Source organism: Argopecten irradians, chromosome 15 (genome assembly GCF_041381155.1).
Source record: "Argopecten irradians isolate NY chromosome 15, Ai_NY, whole genome shotgun sequence".
Taxonomy (NCBI): domain Eukaryota; kingdom Metazoa; phylum Mollusca; class Bivalvia; order Pectinida; family Pectinidae; genus Argopecten; species Argopecten irradians.
The window spans coordinates 17,969,954-17,993,132 of record NC_091148.1 but is presented as its reverse complement, the minus strand read 5'-3'; the positions used below and the strand labels follow the sequence as shown (position 1 = coordinate 17,993,132).

General features: G+C 34.3%; 1 protein-coding gene across 1 annotated transcript; it reads right to left on the bottom strand.

Moving 5' to 3' along the window:
- Positions 1-1,229: 1,229 nt before the first annotated feature.
- On the bottom strand, positions 1,230-22,077 carry LOC138308812 (calpain-D-like). Its single transcript, XM_069249819.1, has 14 exons — positions 21,897-22,077; positions 16,160-16,532; positions 15,500-15,942; positions 14,771-14,967; positions 14,149-14,332; positions 12,555-12,699; positions 12,067-12,139; positions 11,110-11,238; positions 10,053-10,214; positions 8,531-8,692; positions 7,827-8,017; positions 5,052-5,230; positions 4,239-4,414; positions 1,230-3,118 (listed from the first exon to the last, which is right to left on the bottom strand). Exons 1-14 carry the CDS (start codon positions 21,969-21,971, stop codon positions 2,932-2,934), a joined length of 2,676 nt encoding a protein of 891 aa, XP_069105920.1. The 5' UTR covers positions 21,972-22,077; the 3' UTR covers positions 1,230-2,931.
- Positions 22,078-23,179: the final 1,102 nt, after the last annotated feature.

The following is a 23,179-nucleotide window of genomic DNA, read 5'->3' as shown; positions in this document are numbered from 1 at the left end:
TTCTACACTGTGTTTCAGTGATATAGCACTTTAAAATGGACGTTTCGACGATTACAAGGGGACACAACACCAATATACCACAGCCTCCAAAAATATATAGACATCAACACATGAAACCCATCGCACACAGGAGATTCCGTCCTTATATGACCTGAGCAGTTAATAGGACGTAACCAACATACCTACCAACGCTTCTAACCACATTTGGTGTAAATCTTTTAACTACTCTATGGGAAGTAGCGGTTAAAAGAACTTCAGTTAGCTGTTTATAATACGTTTAACATAACCAATAAAAACCTTGCACAAACCCACAACAAATATAACTCATTCATCCTGAAAAATCTATAATGAACTGTTCCAGCTTTATTTCCAGCTTTTTTTCAGAAAAGTTAAACTTAAGGATGTACTCCTCTGAGAAGTCAAAATTTTCTTGTATTAAACTTTTTTTCTCATATAGATTTTTGGAAATAGGAGTTCATGTCATAAAAGAAAATGGAAGAAAAAACATATGTCCGTGTGCTCGTTTTTGAGCTATTGTCACTCAAAGATACCTAGTTGACAAAATATTGGATTTTATGGGAATTTCGCCGTTTTGGCTATATACACAATCTCATATAGATTTTTGGAAATAGGAGTTCATGTCATAAAAGAAAATGGAAGAAAAAACATATGTCCGTGTGCTCGTTTTTGAGCTATTGTCACTCAAAGATACCTAGTTGACAAAATATTGGATTTTATGGGAATTTCGCCGTTTTGGCTATATACACAAGAGATTAAAGCCATAATTTTCTAATGAGGTGTTTGATATGTATGGATGTTTGTAGAATTTATTTTCTAATAGTCTCCTTTAAAAATATGCCAGTTTTGATTAATAAGACTAATATTTTTTCTCAGAATAACAATATATGTTACCCCTACCCCTTAATTTTGAACTACAAAATGCACCATTTTCAGCCATTTTTGCCAAATTTAACCCTTTATAGAAAAAGTTCTGGTATTAAACTTTTGTTAATATTTTGCATATCAACAGGGAATGGGTTGTTCTTTCTAAATCAGGCAGAAAAATGGGGGGTCTGTGTGCTTACTTTTTTGCCCCATTTGAATATTTGTTATTTTTCAGTATTTTAGAGTAAAAAATAAAAGTGCTCAAATTACCATTAAATGTAAAAATAAAGTGACAAAAGTGTATCATTTCACACATTAATGCTCAAAATTTTTAATTACCACGGACCCAGTAAAGATTTACAGCAAAAATTAGCTCGATACAGCTAAAAATACTGGCGCAATGATGATTTAAGTAAAATCAATTTCAGTAAAAAATGGTAAAACTGTGGCTCTACTCAAAGCGAAAAAAAGACACAATTTAAAAATGGCCGCCTAATGGGCCATTTCTTAAAATCCCCGTATAAAAAAATCTACTAAAAATAGTAATGTAATTTTTTGACAAAATTTGCAACTGGCAACTTGCTACAGATATTGATAGATTTTATTTGAAAATCTCATAACTTCTTTGATCTATGTCGAAACGAGACTTCAACGGGACTGAAACCTCAGAAGAATACAACCTTAAATTAAAATAATAAAAAAAACCCTCATTTTTACTTTTTTGGTCACGACACCAATAACATGACTTGATGATATAGTTTTAACACGACAAATCCACATAATCATATTGGAAAGTCGAGTTACATTATCGCGACTGACTGTCGTGGAACTCGTCGTAATAAGGTAAGTCAATTTTCAAGGATATCAGTCGACTTCCCGTGATGTAAGTCGACTTGCCGACTTGAATATCTCAACAAGTCATGGTATAATTGGACAGGTCGACATAATTATGTCGGCAACGTTACGTTACATAACTCGACCTAAAATAACACGATGGCAGAAATATGCAACCATAATTAATAATAAATATATAAAAATGCTATTATAAAAAGTAGATATAGTATTCTTTCTTTCGTGAATACTTTTATAGAAGGTAGATATTGGGTTCTTTTTTTCCAGAATACAATATAGCTATTCAAGATTACGATAATTATCCTCTCAGCATTTACAATAGTTAGAATGTTCCTGTCTCTGCAATTGAACACAAGAATATAAGCATCAGTATGTTTATCCCGACGCATGCCCTGAACACTAGCGTCTAATGGTCATGGCTAATCAAGTGCCATAAAGCAAAAGTGTCAAATGTAATACATTGGTTTTGAAAATCCCATATGAAAATAAATAAATAAATCGTCAATTTCAAAATCCATACATTGTCACACATCCATTTTTATTTCTTGATTGGTCCATTACGCTATATACCGCCTGGTATTTCCGGTATGTAGAGAAAATGGGCTTAGTCGATCATTAATGACCAGTTAGCGCAGTCGGTAGAGCATCCGGCTAGTGTTCAGTGTTACTGGGTTCGAACCACGGTCTGGGCGCTCCATTTCCTCCTGTGTAAAATACAATGTGGAAAGGGAAGACACCCTTTTGACATCGTGTTTTGGTACGTAACAGAATGGGACTAGGTTGGTGTAGACCCTGGATCCCTGGTGGTATGGCTGGTTCGTGGTCCTTTCCCTTACCAACACCGTAGGATCTGTATATACCCGGCTCTGGCTACAGAATGGGACGAGGTTGGTGTAGACCTTGGATCTCTGGTGGTATGGCTGGTTCGTGGTCCTTCCCCTTACCAACACCGTAGGATCTGTATATACCCGGCTCTGGCTACAGAATGGGACGAGGTTGGTGTAGACCTTGGATCTCTGGTGGTATGGCTGGTTCGTGGTCCTTCCCCTTACCAACACCGTAGGATCTGTATATACCCGGCTCTGGCTACAGAATGGGACGAGGTTGGTGTAGATCTTGGATCTCTGGTGGTATGGCTGGTTCGTGGTCCTTCCCCTTACCAACACCGTAGGATCTGTATATACCCGGCTCTGGCTACAGAATGGGACGAGGTTGGTGTAGACCTTGGATCTCTGGTGGTATGGCTGGTTCGTGGTCCTTCCCCTTACCAACACCGTAGGATATGTATATACCAGGCTCTTGACTCATAATCGTAGAAAAGCTGAATGAACAGCTCGATCCTGCCTTGGAGTCGAGTGGTGTCAACACTGTGATCACTTGTCTGTAACCAAGAAATGAGAGAGGGATGAATATCAACTAAAGAAACTCAATTTAATTTGCGGAACTCGAAAACTATAAACGAAATAATCTTTTTGAGTGTTCAAATAACCACTTATTAAAGAAAATCGTAATGGAAATGATTGATAGTGAACACGTTTAAGCAAAAAAAGAAAAATTACAGTACTTCAAAACCATTCATACGAAACTAATTTTCAACTTTGATATAAATGGAAGAATAAGAGTATATTACTCCTTTATAATCTCTGATTCTAATTGCGACTTATCCCAAATTTATCATTGATTTGACCTTCCTGATTTGAAATATATCTTGAAAAATTTGACTCAGATTTATCAATGGTTTGTATGGTTTGACATTGAATTGAGCTATAGTTTTGACATCTGGTTAAAATCTAGATATTACATAACCTAAATTTTAACCAGATTTGACCCAGATTTGTCCTTGATGACCTGTGCGAACAATGAAGCAGAGACACATGCTAATTTGTGTTCTGCTAACACTTTTGATGAGTACCCGGGAAAATCGTTCTTTAGATTTAATTTGTTTGTGGTTGATTTACCTATGGGTTTGACTTATATAATGAGGATTTCCATATATAGACCTTAGAGTTGCGATAAAATAACGAATAATAAATCTCTACTTCATGTCAAAATGGTTATCAATTTAACAAAAGCAATCGTTCAATAATTGTGTTTGAACACAACGATGAGGACATGCACATGAAGATAAGCTTAGTAATGTATATGTAAGATCTGGAAGAGGACATTGCAGTATGAATGATAACAAGGCAAAGGATATGAGATAGTAATGAAGATAAGCTTAGTAATGTATATGTAAGATCTGGAAGAGGACATTGCAGTATGAATGATAACAAGGCCAAGGATAATGATAATAGCTTAGTGTATGAAGTAGTTAGTAATGTAATGTAGATCTGGAAGGACATGCAGTAATGTAATGTATATGATGTAAGATCTGGAAGAGGACATTGCAGTATGAATGATAACAAGGCAAAGGATATGAGATAGAATAGAATATAACTTTCTTTATTATTTACATGTACTAAATGAAAAACTGCGTTTACAAATACAATTACTGTTCTCACCTGTGTCTAGGCAGTACACAGTCCAGTGTGACGAAGGTTCGTCGGGTCGACACAACGTACGAACTACCAGAAGCATCACATTTAAAACTGCCATTCATCTTTTTGCTGGTGTTTTCAACGACTAGAATAGCTCCATGCCAATATAAAGTATAGGAGAATAACCCATCGTTACCATGCTGCAAAGAATAAGAAAAGCATTTTTAAAATGAAGTATGCAATGGCAGCAATAACATGCCCAAGCAGAACAATGTTAAACTATATAAAACAAGTCACATCTACAAAGTTATCAAAACACTTGATAAACAATCTGAATAGTGGGAATCAAAACACTTGATAAACAATCCGAATAGTGGTAATTTTGACAAGGAAATCATTACAGGTATCCATATGCATTATTGACAGAGACTAAAAGAATTAAAAATGAAAAATGAAAGAAAGAAAAAGAAAGTGCAAACTAAGAAAAAAAAGCATTAATTTAACGGATAACCACATCATCTAATTACTTGATTCAGTCATTAATATGCAGGAAACTTTCAAACTCGGCTAGAAATCTATTTTCATATCATATCTACACTAGGGTTTTAAATCGATTTTGATTTTTGCAATTATGGATATCACTATATACTGCTTATATTTGAAAAAGCTCTTTGATATAAAAACCTTGAACAAAGCACAAATTGAAAATAAAGAAAATAACTTTTAAATTCTAATGAATTTTAAAAGAAATATGTTGTCCATAATGTACCGTTAACTAACGAAACAAAGAAATTACTGAGTTTAATTTCACAATTTTTGTTGATAGTTATAACTTACCGCGCTACGTTTTCCGTATTGGATGGCTAAGTGGATGAGGATGTCGGCAAGGGCGTGGCTGTAGCCGGGGACACGACTGTCAATCTCCTCAGAAAGAATCATCTGAGAACTGTGAATTGACATCAGGAAATCTTGACTGAGTTTCTCCTCAGACCTCGGAGATCGTCCCCCGTGATTGGCTAGTAAAGAAGAAAGTCATGGGATTTAGCAATGTACTTTGTAATGCACACAGCATTGATATTCTAAAGGTTTCTATCACTTTCATTATATCTACCCTTGGAATAAACTACAACAAAACTGAAGGCTCTGTGTGCGAAAACAAATGAAACATGTATAACTGGGTATTTTGAGTGTTCATGATAATCAATCAAATAACGGGATATTAGGCGTCGCAGTCTGTAAAATCTTCAAGGGAAATCTCTGTAGGCCTGTCATTGGTCAGTTTTACTCTCCTGAAATTAAATGCCTTCATTTTTTTTGTCCACGACAGTAAAAGTAACCCCGGAGTATCGTGGATGAGGCTGAGATTGATTGGCTGTTGAACAATTAAAACTTAAAAGGAAATTATATGTGTATTTATAACTTTCAGCAGACTGTCATACCTACTGGTGTAATACTGGCTGGTCTCGGGCAACATGTCATGTCGCCTGACGCTGTATAAACTATTGCATGGATACCCATACAATAAAGCTTTGGGACGTCACGGCGTCAACAAAATTACTATATCCTTGGTAAACTTTTAACATTATTTCACACAGTTGAATGGTTTTACCATAAATGATGCAAACAACGGACTTCGTGTTGAAAATATCGCATTATTTTGCATTAATGGAAAGTTGACTTGTAGTCTTGATATCATTATAAGTTATTTCAAAATGGCGGGACATTATAGTTGTATTTGAATAAAACGTCTAGATATGAAGGAAAAATTATCTTTCATAAGTGGATATGAAGAATATGGATATTTTACCCTCGGGATCACAAAATATTGCAAACCCTCGGCAAGCCTCAGGTTTTACTACATTTTGTGACTCTCGGGTAGAATACATGTATCTCTATCCTTCAAATCCACATATGAAAGAGTCTTATAATGTGTCTATACGATAAAATCAAACTTAGATATCGTCATTACATATCATGCTGACAAGACAAAATATTATTCAGTTATCGTGACTAATAAATATTTACAGTTTGCTTCGCCGAGGTTACATAATTTACACGTGCTCCATTATCATTATACCCCCATAACCTCAACAAAATAATCATCTATTCCTTAAATAAAGCAAGACTGGTTTTATTTTTGAAACTATAAGGGAAGGGGAGCTACTCTAACCCATAACTGAAAACCTTCATTTTCAGGATTTAAAGGAAAACAGAGTCACTAAGGTGCTTCTATCCATTTTTCTGATTCGACATTTTTTTTCTTCATTTTGAATAAAGAATGATGTTGACGTTGATAGAAAAATGTTTTGAACAGGTTAGAAACATCAATTGAAAGTCGAGACAGGCCCGGAAATCCGAGACAACTCCATAAATTATATGAAGGAAAAGGTCTCTGGGATTTCTTTAGAAACGGTTGTAAATACACGTCTCTTAGAATTTATTGTCACGTGATAAATGGAAAACTATTTCCACACCAATACAAAATGTATTACCAGGTATTCATTTTGAAAGGTTTATTGGTTTTATTAGTTTAATGTCCTATTAACAGCCAGGGTGATGTAAGGAAGTGCCAGGTTTTTTGGTGGATGGAAGCCGGAGTACCCGGAGAAAAATAACCGTTCAGCGGTCAGTACCTGGCAACTTCCCCACATGGGATTCGAACCCGCATCCCAAAGGAATTTAGCCTAACAATACAACGAACATTATCTTCATATTTTCTTATCAGTTTCCTTTCATACAACTCTCTCTTTACAGTAATTATAACTTTTTCGTGTAAAACAAAAGAACCTGACATTTCCAAAAGTGTGTTGGTAGCTTTCCGGGGTAGTTCTCACCTGTGTGAATGGTCTGACAGGTTTCAATGCAGATGGATAAATTCTGCAGAGTGAAACATATACGACAGACATTGCTATTGGACATTCGTTTAGAGGGAAACGGGCGCCTAATGCGAAACAATGATTTGTTCTTCGATATTAAATGTGATGCAGTGTTATTAGGTGAAACGTCTATATATTAAGTACTTAATAATATTTTCTTTTAACCTGAAGAACAGGTTTTACATCCTTCACCTAAACTTATAATGTGGGTTTGACGATTGTCTTTATCCATATCCGATTACGCTTTAAAAACGCACAAACCTTTATTTATTTATTTATGTTTCATAGCTCCCCTGAATAGCAACAATGGACCCAGTCGAGCCTCGTCTTGAAAACAGCTAGAGTAAGAGGTCATTATGTCGTATGTAAATGTTTTAAGTAACTGTTAACTTAATTAATTTTACGACTTCACAATTACATTCCTCACGACCTTTTCACGTAAGATGTTGGTTTGTTTAGTTTTACGTCCTATTAACAGCCAGGGTCATGTAAGGACGTGCCATGTTTGTTGGTGGAGGAAAGCCGGAGTACCCGGAGAAAAACCACCGGCCAGCGGTCAGTACCTGGCAACTGCCCCACATGGGATTCGAACCCGCGATGTAATTTCGCGCTTACTATTAAAGTACTCTATCAAATTTATTCTATAATATTTTCGCGACTCTTCATTTTCGCCAATTCTAATCGCCCGCGACATTTAACTATAAATGATTTGAAATTAAATCGCTTGCAGTAGTACCTGATTGCCAGTGTTTGAAAGCTAGACATGCTATAGTGTAGAACCCGGGATACAAGTCTACTTCACACCCCACAAAGCTGCGCTGTTGTCTCCGGCTTGTTGTCACCACTCTCTTGAAAATATTCCGTTCCACGTCGTTTTCCATCACGACGATGAAAAGATCTAAAGTGTTCTCTGTCCCTTCCTGTCCCCTATATCAATAGAAATATATCATATGAATCGCAGACAAAGACATCGTCACATCTTATAAAATTATTTATCAATGGGGTTTTTTCCTGAGACATGTCTCATTGGTAAAAAAGTAATATCTACAAATGCACATCCTATAGATCTTCTAAAGAAAATGGATGTGCTTCATATATCACAAAACGGAAATACGCAAATAGAAGGCAAAAGTCTGGCCACCAGTTTCTATAATATTAAAATAATAATAAATTTTGTTTTAATTATTTCTTTTTTTCCTCAATGTTTCAAACTTGGGGAAGATAATCTAGTATTAGAACTTTGCAGAGAAAATCTTATCAATAATTTAGGGTCTGGTGGCCAATATAAGAAGACTTTCATAACTAATTATTACAATAATGGTGCTGAAATTAGTTTCTTAATGAAATATTCATCGAAGTTGGCAAAAATTTACATTTTTTGTTAAACTAAACTACCAGCAATGTATCCGGAATTGCTATATTTTGATACACTAGTCTGACCTGAAGCTTTTCTGGAAGAGTCCGATATCCATTTGTGTTCTCTCAATGATAGACAAGTTAACAAACTTCCACGGTTGTATGGTGTCGGGAGGAAACACTCCTTTGATTCGAACCTCGTGCCAGCCGGTCCTTACTTTACAGATGTCAACACTGTCAAAGTACCTGTAAATGAATAGGGGATGTGTATGTGGAGCAGTGGTAGAGGGCGCAGATATGTTTGGCTAGGCGATTGGGTGCCGTAGATCGTGAGTTCGAGGCCCGGATAGGGCACGAGTCAATAAATTGTCATGCTTTGTTAAATTGTGTTTCTTTGAGATTTAAAATGAATACATATATAAAAAGGGAAAAAATGCATTCAAAATGTAAAGAGCATGTCGGAATCATGTTGACGAATTTGACAAAAATACAAAGATAAAAAACGAAGTGAATAAAACAGAGAAAAAAATGTGAACAAGAATGCAAGAACCCCTTAATCCGCAATTAATGTGCAAGAGATGTTATATTGACTACAATATGATTATTCCATTGTAGTCCAATTGAAAGCCGATATGATGTGTATAAGTTACGATAATGTAATTGGTAGTATAATCTGAACAGTTGGGGTGTGCTGTTCGGTGTCTTTACTGGCATATTTCAGTTAGTTCGCATTGTAAAACGAGAAAGACACAACACGATTATACTTCAACCTTCCACAACTGACAGACATTTTATAAACACTACACATTCCAAACAGGGAAGGCTGTCCTTACGTCTCCTTAGCTGTTAACAGGACGTCACGCCCAACCAACGACGGCCTCCCATGTATATGGTGTGTATGAAGTGCAAGGTTCGTGTTGTGCCTTCTTGTATAGTGGAACTCTTGCCCGTTTTATAGTGCTATATCACTGAGGCATTCTGCCGAAGACATCAAGCCACATACCTCACCCGATCACAATATACTTACAATGGGCGAACCAGTCGTCCCACTCCCTTTATGCTGAGCGCTAAGCAGGAGCAGAAACTACTAATTTTAAAGTCTTTGGTGTGGCTCGGCTAGGGGACATAATCCAAAACTTTCTGTCTTTGTATAACAACAATAGCTTAGTAAGAAACAAAGGAAAATGTGTTTTCCAGGTGGTTAGAATAAGTAAAAATCAATCGCCGCAAAAATATTTCAAGCAAAAAACCAGTAGAATCATCTAATCCGCGTTATTCAATTTGTCTGCAATCTTGGGAGAATTGTAGGACAATACAATCCCACAAGAAGGCAATTTAATCATTAAATACAATCGCCGTGAATTTACTCTTTACCAACTTATTTTTGCACGCAATTAAATTTTGCGTGTTTCGCTTGCGAATTGAATTTACGAAAATTAATCGACGCGAAAATTACTACAAGTATAATGATAAACCTAAAATGTAAAGCGCGACAATAAATGGCGGAGAAAAAGTTGTTATGCATAGAAACTAAGTCACTGCAAAATAGTTTTTTTTATAGTAAGCCATTTTACCTAGCGATATACGTAATCCTTGTATAACTTACTTCATGAAGTCATCTAGGCCCATCCAGAATATGCCATTCTCGTTTTCTGTGGGATTTAGTTCTTTCTTAGAAGAAGCGCTGATAGTTGACCATTTCTTAGATCCGTCCGACCAATCGCCATTCCAGGATTCCCGGCCCCACGGGTTTCTTATCCGGACTAATCTATAAAATATCAAAGTCATGAACAATTTTTTCATACTCACAAGCTTTTATATTTTTGAAGATAAATACCGAATTCAGATAAAATCATATAAATGAAGAGTTCTAATAGATTAAACAAGGATAAAAATATATTTGTAATAAATTTAACGTGAATAGTGTTTCGGAAGAGTGAGCGATCTCTGATTTACTAACAACGGTCGCTTTGCCAGTCTAGGTCAAATAGGTTCCAGTTAGTCTGAAAGGAGAGCTAGGCGGTGACGACAAAGTTCTTATCATTTGTATTTAGATCAACTGAATAATTCTTAGAAATATCCGCCGTGCTGTTTTCGAAGACAAGCACCGTATAAATTTAGGTCACAGCGACATCCGCCGAACAAATCTAGGTCACAGCGACAACCGCCTAACGAAGCTAGGTTACAGCAACAATCTCCGAACAAATCTAGGTCATAACGACAATCGCCGTATAAATCTAGATCACAGCGACATCCGCCGAACAAATCTAGGTTACATTGACAACTGCCGAACAAAGCTAGGTCACAGCGACAATCTCCGAACAAATCTAGGTCATAACGACAATCGCCGTATAAATCTAGATCACAGCGACATCCGCCGAACAAATCTAGGTCACAGCGACAACCCCCGAACAAATCTAGGTCACAGCGACAATCTCCGTACAAATCTAGGTCATAACGACAACCGCCGGCCGTTTAAATCTAGATCACAGCGATAACTACCGAACAAATCTAGGTCACAGCGACAACCCCCGAACAAATCTAGTTCACAGCGACAACCACCGAAAAATCTAGGTCACAGCGACAACCGCCGTATAAAATGTAATTCACGACCGAAAGATGTCATTGTATTATGACATTGTTATAAAAATAAATGTGCTTACTGGTTTCCCTGGACATCTTGAACATCTAATAATGAATACGCATGACAGGATATGAGTCCTAGCTTCTTGAATTCCTCTTCACTGACGTTTTTCATACTTCCTGCTCCACATGAGGTACCCATCAGGAACCTAAAGTTTAGTTTGATAAACTGTATATATAGAAATAGCAACCGGCACTTGTTCAGATCTTCTGGCTTCTCGTTTTGTATATCGAATTAACAATCAAAATTGAAAAGTTTAGTGACGCATAACATATATCATACCTAACATTGAAGAGGATCCAGTTGTTCACTGGTTAATTAGCTTGATCACAGTTAAAAGACTATTTTCAAATCAAAATAACATCATTTCTTGTAATACTTACTTTATAAGATTTTACAAGATTCTTAAGAAGAAATCTTTTCTGTGAAGATATAACAGGTTTTGTAGCAAATGAGAAATGAAAAATTATCTAATCAAGTGATTAGGCTAATCATCCTTTGAACAACTGGACCCAGATGGATTTAGTAAGCATAATTGCAAAGCTATATATTTATGTAAAATATAGATTTATGTAAAATGTATTTGAACATGACTGCAAAATGATTAAGTGAATGTGGTAACAATAATATTTACTTTTTAAGTATTTAAGCTCTAAACTAAGTTCATTAGTCTTCCCGCTCCCTCAACCTAACAAACACTAACAGTGTCAAATTCAAAGATGTCTAAGTGTCAATTTTACTCCTAAATCCTTATCTTATTAACATTTCTATAATGATATTAATTTGAGTTACCTATATGATAATATGATACGAAACCCCAACGCGCAACACTGAAAACATACTTTGGGAGGATAGGTTCACAGAAATTCTAATTTTTTCTTTAGTACTAGATTTGATTCTTTGCTTAGATAACCAACGCGTGCGAAATAAATACCATACACAACAACAGTTGTGGATCACTTGTATAACTACTTACTTTGATTCCCTGGCATTGACCAGTTTGGACCAGACGACAACCTTGTCGGTCTCCTTGTCGCCCTGTTCTGTGTCTGTAATAAACAAATTACGGGTTTCACATTATACAGTATGGTAAAAATGTTTTTAAGGGTAAAAAATATACGTATAAGTTTACCTGTAAAACTGGCATGAGTGAAATGACATTGTTTTACTTTTAAAACTGACATGAACTAAATGACATTGTTTTAATTGTAAAACTGACATAAACTAAATGATTTTGTTTTAATTGTAAAACTGACATAAACCAAATGACATTGTTTTGCTTTTTAAACTGACACAGACTAAATGACATTGTTTTACTTTTAAAACTGACATGAACTAAATGGTATTGTTTTACCTGTAAAACTGCCATAAATGAAATGACATCGTTTTATCTGTTACACTGCCATAAATGAATTAACATTGTTTTTCATATAAAACTGACATAAATAAATAGTATTTGCTTACCTTTAAAACTGACGTGCTCACACGGCTCCCCAGTAAGTAGAGAGAGGGCCTCTACTGTGTGCCCAGCCGTCAAAGCTTGGTAACATCCAAATAACTTAGCGGCAGCCTTCTCTATCAGTGGAACCCATAACTGCTTCCGCTTGCTCTGTTTTCAAAATTAAAAAAAAAATCTTTTCGCATGTATTTCGCGAGATTTTTGAGAGTGTAAGAAAATTATGCGCCTCTAAAATGTTTCACAGAAAATGTTAACAATATAATCATTTAAGTCTAGACGGTGTCATTATATCGCATGAAAAACGAGATTAAGTAAATTGCAATGCTATGGTTTTCTTAGAACTTGGTAGATATCCTTTGGTGCTCTTAAGAAAATTAAGAATATTTAAGTATTGGTTGAAACTAATGGAAACTCAAAATTGTATTTTGAAATCATGTTATCAAGAAATGTTAGACCACTATGATGTATGGGTGATAAATATAAAAAATGAATTGTATAGAATAGGTTTAGGTTACCTTTGGTAAACAGATAATATAGATAACAGTACTTTTTTGTATAATTAAACAAAGGTTAATGGATATATATATAAACAAGATTGTCTTGAACAGATAAGAAAATCTTCAAAAGGATTATTTCACTCGTATCTTTACCACGATTTTGTTTTACAAAACTATTTAAGAAAACACATCTTAAAAGATCGTCTCAAAGAAATTTCTAAAATAAGAATCTCTGCACACAGTCTTAGTGTAGAAAAGGGTCGGTACCAGAAAATACCACAACATTTAAGAATATGTACTTTGTGTAATTTAAATGATGTTGAAGATGAATTTTATTTTGTTTTGAAATATCCATGTTACTCTGATATCCATAAAAAAATATATGAAGAACTATTATTTAAAAAAAAACCAAGTATATATAAACAAATACAACTTTTGAATGTAAGAGAATTACAGAACTTAGCAAAATATCTTAAAGCTGCAAACGCAAAACGATCTTTATTAATCAATTAGTTATGCTCTTCCGAATGTAGTACTGTCTATCTGTATCTGTACAATATATATTACAAGATCCATTTGATTGCCATGTATTAATGCATGCACGTAGATACAACTGGTGAGTCAGCAGACTCAAAGTAAATAAAACTTGAACTTGAAAAGTTCCCTCGAACAATTATTAATTGAAAATCATCCTTGGCGAATTAACAAAGACACAAGCAGTTGTAACAAAATATAGTTCTGAACAGATCAAACTCTTATCCCGCGATCATAAAACAATCTTAGGGTTAAGTTTTTACTTTAATAATTTTAAATTTCTGGGTATTTTGTAATGTATATTTAAATGACTAAGCTAAAATGTGAGACTATTTTAGACTTATGATTGTTTGATGCCCTTGGGACCAGGTATCCCGGAACAGTGAGCGTCATTTGTGTAATCAACTTTTAACCAATTTCACAAGGGCTTTTTAGCTACCGCGATCTCCTCATTTATATAATATTTACATAACAACCAAGAAAAAAAAATTGGAATTCAGCGACTTGAAAGAAAGTAAAGCGTCGTCCCAATGGTAGTGCCACAAAATCTACCAGATAAAAGCAATACCCTTGAATAGAGAAGACGGTTACTAGAGTCGCAGGGAAACACATCATCCACCAGTACGATCTTCCAGCACCCGTCTTTACACAGACGTAAGTGGTAGGCCCCTTCCTGACAAAATGTTTTGGTGAGTATCATTTTCTCCAGTAACTCCTTGCGGTCTGCCAGTACCGCTAGCGCACTTAGGTACCTAATGGAATATATATTAGTACTATAGATTGGTTATATCCTTGGATATACAACTTACGGTTTCGAATTTCAGTTCTTGTCAATCTAAATTTTGAGATTTTGCTCCACGACAATGGCTAGTAAGCCAATGATCATCACAGGTTTGCAAACCAATTCAATGTACTAGTGTTCGAGTGTAATGTCCAAGAAAATACTAGTGTAAGAGTGTTTGTATATTTCTGAGGCTGCGTTACATTCGTGTTGTATCGCTTTGTAATATTGCCCTTTCTATAGTGCAACCCGATTAAAGCATGCCACCAAAGACGTCGAACAGAACACCTCGAACTTCAGTCGTAATTAGTCGTTTTTAGTTGCAATTACTGTGAATCTTTTGAAATGTACAAATGTATGTAGTTTCGTATAAAACATGAAAATTGAGATTATCAGACGGAAAACTTACCAGCAGTTGCCTAAATATCCCTGCTGGATATCATCTGGCAGTGGGTTTTCTCTGTAAACAACCCATTTCTCCTTTGGATTTTTAGTGGTGATGTCACCGCAACGGCGCCACTGTGGAATATCACCATGCTTCCTGGGCTTTAGGTATAGTGACCTCGTATCATGAGGAAAGTCAGCATCCGTGAATTTTGTTTTCTTCTGTAATTCAAGGGTATCCGTTAATAATTGTATTCTTGGACAAATTGAAATATAATACGTCATCATGCTCACTTTGTTAAGTGTCTTATAAACATTCATTGTAGAAGACGTATTGGTATATAATTTTAAATTAGAATATAATAAAATATGGTGATAAAATACTCTTGTGAATACATTGAGTTTTTTTCGAAAACGAAAAATTCATACAAAATGAATATCAACTTTGCGCATTGAGTAATTCAAAACATTTAAGAGGCACTTGTTCGGTCGTTTAAACCCTATATCGAATTGTGCTTTCATAAAAAGTTATAAACTTATAATAACGAACTCACATTTTTTTTCTTTCGCGTAACTTTGAAAGCAAGATCATTTTGAAAATTTTGAAAAAAAAAATGAAATACAAATATGCTTTTAATAGTTGTATGTTTTATCATCGGTTAATACAGAAAAAGTAGTTAGCACCTATGTTTATTGTTGTAAACGGATTTATGATATCATAAAACAAATAAAGGTATTATTAAATAAAACACACCTCTTTACAATGGTTTGTGATGTTTATCCATCTCTTCATAGCTTCTGTTTCCTCCTTCTTCTGTAGGTCCACGACGCGCATGCTCCTTTGTTGTTGGAGACGCTGCCTCTTTGCCGACCGAGGTATAGGTGTCGCCACCTTTGCCGAAGATGGACGAACGCTTTCACACATTTCACATTTTTCTTCCATAAATTGAGAATTCAAAAATGTACACACTTTACACCGCCATTGGGATGTCGCATTAGCATCATCTGGTTTGCTCCTGTCGCTTTTTCTGTCTTTATTTTCTTTATCGTTTCCTTTGCCATTATGGTCATTACTTGCTGCCTTGCTAATTTTCTGTTTATCGTTTCCTTTCTGTTCTTTATCCTTCATTTGCTTTTTATTTTCCTTTACTTTATCACCCTTCCCGCCTTTTCCTCCAGTGGCACCACCACTGGTATCTTTAGCCCTGCCCATTATATCACCCGTCCCCTTCCAGCATTTTCCCGCGATAGCCCCGCCCATTATATCCCCCATCCCTTTCCCGCCTTTCCCCCCTTTATCCCCTGTCTCCCTTCCCGCCTTTTCCACCGATAGCCCCACCATTATTACCTTTAGCCCCGCCCACTTTATCCCCTGTCCCCTTCCCTTTATAACCCCCGGTAGGATCACCACCACCACCACCACCTGTCTGCCATTCTCTTGGATTATCACACATGTTACATTTATACAAAGTTTCTGGATTCACGAACGTACATTGTTTACAATGCCATTCTTCTACTTTGAATTCCTCCTCCTCGCTTATTAATCTTGCTACTGGATTATTTCGTTTCTTACACATTTTGCACGCTTGCTCACGTATAGTGTTGTCAAACCGGCAGTGTTTGCACGTCCATCCTCCGATCACTGCATCATTTTCCTTGATCGTGACCTCGATATGAGTTCGTTGTTGATGACAAACAGCACAGCGTTTCCGGATGTTTTCATTCTGAAGAGTGCAGTGTTGACACGTCCACTTAACTTCCCTTGTTACGTTAGCACTCATATTTCCCTAAAATACAAAAAAACAGTGCAATTGGGTATTTCGGGGAGTTCAAAGGAAGCTCCATCCTCGGAAACGAAGGTTATTGATTGACACTTGTGTGTAACGTTAACAAAAACCAGGGTCCAGTTTCATGAACATTCCTTAACTTTAAGGAATTCCTTATCTTAAAAATATCCACAGGAATGCATTACAAAAGTTAATGAAAAATCTTAAGTTAAGAAGCCTTCCTTAAAATACATATTGGCTTTCTATAGAAAAGTTTAAGCTAAGGAATTTCTTAAATTTAAGGAATGTTCGACAATCTAGGCCCTGGCTAACGACGATAGGGGATACTCTACTGGTTGGGAAGTGATTGGCAGGTTACACTTTTAGCCATAACGTGATAATTTATTATGTTAATTTTTTTTATTTAAAAAAAAAACGCGAAATATTTTTCACTCGAAAATAACCGACTATAACGTACATGTTAATTATGGTATTTTATTTTCAAAAACGGTAAAGAAATGTCACACACATGTCCTCACAAAAAAATGAAAGGTGCAGAATGGTACGTAATGCTTCGTAGTTTACTTCGTTTGCATCAGATCAACTTTCTTTATCAGTCAATGCAAGCAACATAATTAACAATCAATCCTTAAAGGCCCATTACCTTTCCGAGCAAAATATAAATGTTCTTAAAAAACATAATAACATCAGAAAATGTGTACTGATGACATAAAATAAGGTTACGACACCAACATATGCAAGATTTCTGCGTTATATATGAAACAGTGGAGAGACAATTCGCTGTTTTGCCGTCTGCGCAGTGATAGTCAACTACCGACCGGTATTTAGGACGACGGCGGGAAACATATTACGACCGCGTTATGAAAATAAACATTTTATTTATTTAATCAAATCGTTCTGAATGTGATGATAGATGTAGTATTAACGATTAGTTAATAATTTTGCGACTCTACAAAATTATCGATCTTGTTTTACATTCCCAATTTAAAATCTAAAGCCGTTTCGGAAAGGTAGTGGGCCTTTAAATGAAATAGAATAATACTTTACACAACTACATGATACAATCTCATTTTAAGGAGGTAAGTTGTGTGATTTTAAATTACATTTATAATACATTTCAGAATTTGTCAATGGCAAAGCATTCCGATGTTTGTATACTGTTACCAGCTGACACTATACTTGTATTGTTTACGGCACTGTAAAGTATTCCTATGTGTTATTTATATGTGACTTTTGAAGAAAAAAGTATTAGACAAATCTGTATCAAGTGCAGTATACCGTATAATAAGAATTATTTGTGGGAATATTTTCTTTAGAAGTTTGGAGCTTTCAAATACATTCCGTGGAGAAACATATGATAAACATAACTATAATAGATAAAACATAAAAACTCATGAGTAGTCTCCCTTTTACTTAATTTATATGAGAGTTGTCTCCCCTAACATAGTCACTGGAAATTAATTAAATACGCTATTTAAAGTAATTATATATTGATTTATTTTGAAAGGATATGAATGGAAGAGATGTAATAGCGAGAAAATGATGAATATATCTTAAATGAATGTGAAAGTGACGAAAGGTTGTGAATAATAAATAAAAATATGGAAATTGGTGCGAGAGTCCTTCTGTGAAAGGAAAATTTTGCTTTTTATATGCCTATTGAATATTTTTTTTTTTTTTTTTAAAAATATATAAAAAAAAAAAAAAAACAGAATCCACTCATAAAAAAAAATCAAAAAAAAAATCGTCACCTCATTCATTGTCTATAACTGTAACGTGCGTGGTATTTACACGAGACTCTCTGACTAGCCAGCAATCTTTTGGTACCACGGTTCATAATCATATTTATACTAAAGAAGGTCAATAATTGTTAGACTGAGGATAAATCTTAACTTTGCACGAGGAGTACCATAAGCAATTATACAGTATCTTGACATTATTCTATGAAGGCAATGATTGGATTATCCACATAATACAAGAATTGGTAATTCAAGATTCTACAGATAATAGTTAGGATATTTCTTTCTTTCTTTTATTGATGTTATTATAAAACTTGTGTTTGTTAAAAAAAGAATACAAATTATTCCTTAAGTGAATTGCCGAATTTTTTGTTTACTTTATTTTGATGATTTTGTTTAGTTCAGGGTTTTTATTAGGGTTAATTTACATGCTTAATTAAATTGTTATAGCTGGGAATCAAATACTTTGTACATTCCAATTAAGTCTAGGATAATTCTTCTATTTTTTGCTTTTGTTATCTGTTTACTTTATGTTTATATAATAAACTGTTGACAATTAAAATAAATAAATAAATAAATAAATAAAACATGATCCGTTATTTTTATATTCATAGCAACCACAATAACAACAAAAAATTCTAAACAACAACGTCATATTGTACAGAAACCTGTTATGGTATACACCTTCCTTTTCGAGAGCTCGATAAAAATATAAAGCCATATATAGGTAACATAACTGGATAAGATATTGACATTTCGTTAATCTATTGAAACATGTTTTGATGACTCACGCTGTAGAAAGCATTAAACACTATATAAAAACATTGTGTGGTGCTTTATAACACATTATGCACAGTATAAATTACTTTTGCTCACTTAAAAAAAACATGTCGAAAGAGTCACTTATTGGTTTTACCATGTAGCCATTTTAGTGTACAATAGACGTATATCGCTTTTGAGCCCTTACTTAGTAAAATTAAAACATATGCATTGAAAGTCTTGACATTTCTCTATAAATATAACTTCTGGTGCAAAATAACATATCAAAAGTTTTTATCAGATTGAGTATTATGTCACATAAATTTTTTCACCAATACAACATTTATTTTAGACTAGTTATTTTTGTTTCAGATGAGAAAACACGAGACAAAGCTTATCATTGCTGTATTTTTCTTACAAATGTACTTTTGAAGGTATCGTCATTTTGTTAAATTCTCAATGATTGTCATAGCAGGAAAAATTATGAAAATAAGAGAACATTAAAGATGCTCCACCTCCGATAGAGAATAAACGATACCATTCATTTGAACAATAACTGATGTATAACCGTGTTTATATTTGTCTAATTAACACAAAAAAAGTTTTTGGTGCATGCTCACTTAATTCCGCATTGGATATATTGTCATGGAATGTTTTCGGGAGGCAATTAATTTTTTTAAAATATTTCTATCCTGAATTAAATTAAGAAGCTCAAACTTTTTAATAATGTAATGGTGCAAAGTTAGTAATTTTTTGTAACTGATTAAAACTACTTATCCATCTGCTCCTGATTTTGAAACAGAAAAATACCATTCGTCAGTGGTAGAACGTCTTTTGGAAATGGAAATTGGCGTTCTCCAAAATCTAAAAACACTTTATCTTAAACAACTTGGGGGAATAATATGATGCATTGATATATAATTCATTTCTAGAAATATATCCCAATAATCCATATTTATATTTTGAGTAGAAGACTGGACAAAGTGCTTATTAATTTTTACAGACGTTTATACTGCATCATGATTAGGTATAAGTTAATCTTAAACATACATCACATGCTTCATTTATTTTTAAGTCACTCTTGTTTGATATTATTATCGTGTCTTGCAATTTGATGATATAAGAAAAGATATGAAAGAGAAAATCAATATGCATTAGTATCTAGTCTACAAAAAATAAAATGCAATATTATTTTCAACAATGTAAGTTATTAACACGCTTTTGAAAGGCCAGAAAGGGCCAAGCGTGGATATAATTTTCAATCCAATATTTCATCATAACAAAAGATTTAGACTAGAAAAACAGCAGCTAGAAAACAATTGTATGATACCCACGTGGTTTTTTTCTGCAGAATTATATCCGAAATTAATAACAAGAGTTGTTTTAGTGTTCTGAATGAATAAGAAGCACACATGACAATATGGACCCGAATTGCGTATACGTTAGGTGTACTATATTTGTAATTTACATGTGTACTAGCAATCAATAGGCATATGTGTATACCCGAGGTGTACTAGCAATCAATAGGCATATGTGTATACCCGAGGTATCCGTATTTAGTCGGTACTCCTCTAGATTGTACATACATGAATAATACATATATAATCAAAACAGCTCTGCATTAAAACTCACGTATACAAACATATGATACATCGGTCATTGCTGCCATAAAGTAAACACACTTGTAACTTGAGTCACTTGATTTTTCCACGACATGGAAAGAGATAATGTGCGAAATGTGAGCAATGATAATAATTAGGTTAATTTGAAATAAAAACAAATCATACTAACATTGATTTTGGATTAGAATTATTTTAAAAGCGAAACATTAGCAATTGTAGCGTTAAACTTATTATTTTCTGTATCAATATATTGCACAATGATGTAAAGGATTGGTTTCGATTTGAAGTGGGAAGACTGGTTTGTCTGTTGTATAATGTGACGCGGTAGGATGTGCTTGTTCATTGACAATGGCAACATTCTTCAGGGAGATCGCACTTTAAAACGGGCAAGATTTTCTCCATTGTAAAAAGTCAAAAAACGGAAATACTACAATATCTCCAAATAAGGGAGGCTGACCTTGAATTACCAAGGCTTTTAATATGACATTAATCTAGTTAAAGATGCTCCACCGCTGACAATTGCTACTATATCATTTTCAAAAACAGGAGCAGACGATTTAGTAGTATTTTTCTTCAGTTACAAAAGTTACTTACTTTACACCATTACCACCATTGAAAAGTTTGAGCTTCAAATTTTACTTCAAGTTAAAAATATGAAAAATAATTAATTGCATCCCGAAAAAATTCCGTGGCACTATATCCTATATGGAATGAAGTACTGATTGCGCATGCACCAAAGGCAAAATACATTAGTTAATATTATTTTTTGTGTTAATTAGACATACTTATACACGATTAAACACCAATTATTGTTCAAATGACAAATATCATTTATGCTCTGTCGGCGGTGGAGCATCTTTAACTAATCAATCATTGTGCTTCAGATATGCTACTATATCATTTATTAAAATGACATAATATATCTATTGTTTGGATTGAAACACTATATAAGTATGTGTGTCACAGAAAAATGTTTAAATACCACTCATTAAATCTGTCACCAAATATAGAATTTGAAATGATATTTCCATAAATGGAAATGAACCTTTCAATTCCAATAATGTAAAGAGCACCGAAACCGAAAGTAGAAATGCGTGTATACATTTGGTAAAATACCCTTGGCACACATACCTATATTAGTCTCGTTTTAATACATTTTGGTATAAAACGTTTTGTATTCCATGAAAATAATCTACTTCAATAAGTATATAATAAAATACATCAAGATTCAGTATAACACTCACGTTTGTATCCTCCACTTCTAGGTTTGTCTCGATATCAGGAAGCTTTCTGCTGTTGACTGCGCATGCCCTAATCATATATCTGTAATTCTATATTTAGAATACTTGGAAGATTTACCTGGTTTTCCCATAACTGACAAACGTAAAGTGTTGTGATGTTAGTCTTACTTATCAGTATCCCTATTAAATGACAAAATAAAGTGTATGGGGGCACTGACATGCAAAGAATACCTAAATACTTGAGATGTTAATTAGGGTATTAAATTTAATATGCATACAGGCCGTATATTTTGATTTTCTTTTTTTTCTTTCTTAAAATAGTCATAAAGCGTTTTAAGAGTCGCTGTGTTAATTCAGTCTCTAATTGAGTGCATGACTGGATCCAGGTCAAACAAATTGTTGTGACACATGTATCATAAGGATTTTAGTGCTTTCTATAATAATACAATATTGTAAAACAAAGGACAGTGAACGCGTACCTACATAAACATGTTGGGATATCGGACAAAATATGGTTTTCTAATATGATTTTTTTTTTAATCTTCATACACTTTGCATTTTTAAGGAAATAAAATTCACCCTCACTATCGTTATTGCAAAATGCAATATTCTCTGATTTCTTCTCCTTTCTATATATATTCACACATTATGCAGATAACCGAGATGTATGCAATAATAAGATGTTTGTATGAAGTTAATTCGGAAGTATTTCCAGCAAAAGCCATCTGTATTAAAGGCTATGGAAAATAAAATTAAAGCTTTCGAATGAAATATGATTGTGTTCGAACAATTTTTTGTCTATGACCCAAAGTCCGTTCTTAGTCTCCGTGATAAACACGTATATTTCATTGACTATATAAAATGCAGATAGAATCCATCAGAAGAAAACAACGATATCGATCACAATTATATTAGCGATGTTCAATCAATAGGTTTTTACGGGATTTATAAAAAGATGCATATCAAAACAGTTATGTTACATATACATGTAGTTTATAGGCCTTTTGTTTCGGTAGCAACAGGATTAAAGATGTTTGGAAGGAAATTTAATTTCTCTGGTATCATGAATCACTCTCCATCTCTTTTGTAATATAAATTGTATATTTTACATATGTTGTACATAATTTGCACTTACGGACCGTATACATACAGTCATGTATGTGCGAAAAAATGACCGTTAGATACGCTAAATTGTAAAGGCGCTAATATCCGACAAAATTACGGTAAACTGTACGAGAAAGAACAAATCAAATCATGAATATCAGTAAAACAATACATGTCTATAT